The sequence below is a fragment of the Cebus imitator genome, unplaced genomic scaffold (genome assembly GCF_001604975.1).
Source record: "Cebus imitator isolate Cc_AM_T3 unplaced genomic scaffold, Cebus_imitator-1.0 Scaffold82, whole genome shotgun sequence".
Classification (NCBI taxonomy): domain Eukaryota; kingdom Metazoa; phylum Chordata; class Mammalia; order Primates; family Cebidae; genus Cebus; species Cebus imitator.
In genome coordinates, this window is record NW_016107397.1 from 3,167,529 (window position 1) to 3,170,958 (window position 3,430).

A 3,430-nucleotide genomic window follows, 5' to 3' on the forward strand; every position below is an offset into this window, starting at 1 on the left:
AGAGACGAGGTTTCACCGTGTTGACCAGGATGGTCTCGATCTCTTGACCTCGTGATCCACCCGCCTCGGCCTCCCAAAGTGCTGGGATTACAGGCGTGAGCCACCGCGCCCGGCCTTATTTTTTCTTTTCTTTTCTTTTTCTTTTTTCTTTTGTGAGACAGTCTCACTGTCCCCCAGCTGGAGTGCAGTGGTGCAATCTCAGCTCACTGCAAACTCCACCTCCCGGGTTCAGGCAATTCTTGTGCCTCAGCTTACCGAGTAGCTGGGATGACAGGTGTGCACCACTGCACCGGTCTAATTTTTATATTTTCAGTAAAGACAGGGTTTCACCGTATTTCCCAAGCTGGCCTTGAACTCCTGGCCTCAAGTGATCCTCCTGCCTCAACCTCTCAAAGTGCTGAGATTACAGGCATGAGGCACTGTGCCTGGCCTTAGATTTTTTTTTTATAGTACTGGCTATGCTAAGCATTTCACAAGTGTAATTCCATGAATTCTTTAGGGCAGTCCTATATGGGAGGTCTTTGTTTTTGTTTTTGTTTTGAGATGGAGTCTCGCTCTGTCACCCAGGCTGGAGGTGCCATTTTAGCTCACTGCAACCTTTGCCTCCCGGGTTCAAGTGATTCTCCAGCCTCAGCCTCCCAAGTTGCTGGGATTATAGGCGTGCGCCACAAGGCCTGGCTGACTTTTTTATTATTTCTTTTTTTAGTAGAGACGGGGTTTTACCATGTTGGTCAGGCTGGTCTCGAACTCCTGACCTCAGGTGATCCACCCACCTCGGCCTCCCAAAGTGCTGGGATTACAGGCATGAGCCACCATGACTGGCACTGTGGTAGGTATTTTTTATAATCCCCATTTTGTAGATGGGCAAACTGAGGCTTAACGAGGTTAAGATCACGCAGTGGTGAATAAGTGGTGAATCCACTGACCAGACACCCTTAGCAGTTTAAGGGTCCAGTGACTTAGAGTATGGTGGGAAGATGGGGAGACCCTGTAGCACAGCTGTACGGCGCTTGGCTCAGCTAGGCAAGAGCTAGCCTTTCCTCGGCTTCTGGCTGGTCCATCCTGTGGGGACTGCATGCCTCTCCCCGCCCCCATGTCCTGTCACTCACCATCAATCTTGAATCCCATGGCCGCTTGGATCTGCCTCCGCGTTTCTCCTCCCGTGGTCGACTGCAGCATGGCCAACACCGAGGCCACCCCATAGGGTGAGAAAACCACGTTGCGGTCCTTGGAGGCCTGCACCACCTGCTGAAACACCCTCACCCCGAAGTCTGAGGCCAGGTGGGCCACGTGGGATGTGGGATGGGGCACGGTGGACCCTTCACCAAAGACGAGGGCCAGGCCCAGGAACAGGCAGGTAAGAGCTGGAGACATCTGCATCCTGGAACAAGGGAAGAGGGCTGGTGAAGGAGTCGCTCTGGAAGACAGGGGGAAGGGGAGGCAAGCTGGTGCCCTAGCTCTGGACTCGGCTCTTCATGTTTGCTGCAAGTGGGTGATAGGTGAACAGCAGGGCAGCATGCAGGAAGAGGCCATGTTCAGATTCTGGGACCTTCCAGCTCTGTCTCACTCAGATGGACTCGCCCTCGGGCAGCCGCAGGGAGGCTTCTCCCGTCTTGCCCTGTGGGAATCTTGGAATCCAGTCCATTTGGCTTCCCTCTGTGTCCCGTAAAAAAGCCTCAGAAAAAGGCAGGTGAGAGGTCACTACCACGCTCTGCCCTTGCAGCCCGGGGGAGTTTAGCTCAGGCTCAATTATCAATGATCACAACATCTTTGATTTGCATGAGCTTTTAAATTTTCTTTCCTTTTCTTTCATTCTTTCTTCCCTCTTTCTTTTTCTTTACTGTTTCTCTCTTTCTCTTTTTCTCTTTCTCTCGCTTTATCTCTTTCTCTTTTTATCTCTTTTTCTTTCTCTCTCTCTCTCTTTCTTTCTATCTTTCTTTCTATCTGTCTTTCTTTCTTTCTTTTTCTCTTCCTTGCCTTTCCTCTCTCTCTTTCTGTCTTTCTTTCTTTTACTTTTTGAGATAGGGTCTTGTTTTGTCACCCACGCTGGAATTCAGTGGCTCAATATTGGTTCACTGCAACCTCCACCTCCCTGGCTCAAGCAGTCCTCCCACCTCAGCCTCCCAAGTAGCTGGGGATACAGGCATACCAGCACACCCAGTTAATTTTTGTATTTTTTGGGGAGAGACAGGGTTTTGCCATGTTGGCTGGTCTCAGACTCCTGGGCTCAAGAGATCTGCCTGCCTCAGCCTTGCAGAGTCCTGTGATTACAGGCATGAGCCACAGCGCCTGGACTTAATTCTCTTATAATGCTTTCCCAGCGATTGATTCGTTAGCAGGCGTGAGGTGGGAAATGGGGGAGGTCTTGAGGCAGAGGGACCGAGGGAGTCAAGGTTCTTGTTTCTGGGTGATGGGGTTGTTGTCGGGACCTGACCATCCTCCCTGCTCTCCTGCACTCACCCCTAGGGCAGGGTCGGCTCAAGGCTAAGGAAAAGAAAATAGAGGAATTGGCCGGGTGCGGTGGCTCGTCCCTGTAATCCCAGAACTTTGAGAGGCCTAGATGGGTGGATCACAAGGTCAAGAGTTTGAAACCAGCCTGGCATGGTGAAACCCTGTCTCTGCTGAAAATACAAAAGCTGGCCAGGCATGGTGGCACACATCTGTAGTCTCAGCTACTCGGGAGACTGAGGCAGGAGAATCGCTTGAACCCAGGAGGCGGAGGCTGTAGTGAGTCAAGATCGTGCCACTGCACTCCAGCCTGGGTGACAAAGCGAGACTCCGTCTCAAAAAGAAAAAGAAAATAGAGGAATAGTGGGGGATCGTGGAGGGAGGGGATTCTGGGGAGGTGAGTCCTCTGCCTTAAGCCCAAAGTAAGAGGTTGGAGGGAGTTTGCTTTTCTCCTACCTGAAGTTCTCAGAGGTGCCTTGCGATTGGTGGTTCGTTCTGCTCCGCTGTGGCTGCTGAGCTGCAGGAATTCAGCGGCTGGAGGGGGGCGTGTGGCACTTCTTGACAGCGCTCTTGGCCCTGCAGCCAGACACAGCTGTGCTCCTCTGTGAGCCTCTGCCTCCTTTTATACCAGATGTGGGCAGGAAACAGATGAACTCATGTTCCAGCCCCACCCACTCGCTGGCTCTGGGAGTCCGTCTGAACAGCGAGCCAGGCCCCCTCGACACCTCCCTCTCCGGGACTTGCTGAGGCATGTGTGTGTGTGTGTGTGTGCGTGCCACTCTGTGTGTGTACGTGTGTAAGAGAGTTCAGGAACGGCTGAGCAAACCCCGATAGCCTTGGCCTGGGGATCTCCCTTGAGCTTTCTGCCCTCTGCCTGTGTCGGTCTCTCCCGGATGTCCTGCCAGGTTGACCGTCTGCCGTGCCAGATAACCCAAAAAGCCCAGGACTCTAGCCTTCAGTTTGGAGAAAAAGCAGCTCATGT

The 3,430-nt window shown here is 52.6% G+C and overlaps 1 protein-coding gene across 1 annotated transcript in view; it reads right to left on the reverse strand.

Moving 5' to 3' along the window:
• The window catches only part of SERPINE1 (serpin family E member 1), a 12,032-nt gene extending 8,971 nt beyond the window's left edge, over positions 1–3,061 (reverse strand). The window contains exons 1-2 of the mRNA XM_017533531.2: positions 2,905–3,061; positions 1,110–1,381 (exon numbers count right to left, since the gene is read on the reverse strand). Coding sequence (XP_017389020.1) covers positions 1,110–1,380 — 271 coding nt within the window. The 5' untranslated portion in view covers position 1,381; positions 2,905–3,061. The remainder of the gene's footprint in view (positions 1–1,109; positions 1,382–2,904) is intronic.
• Between the last annotated feature and the right edge of the window lie 369 nt (positions 3,062–3,430).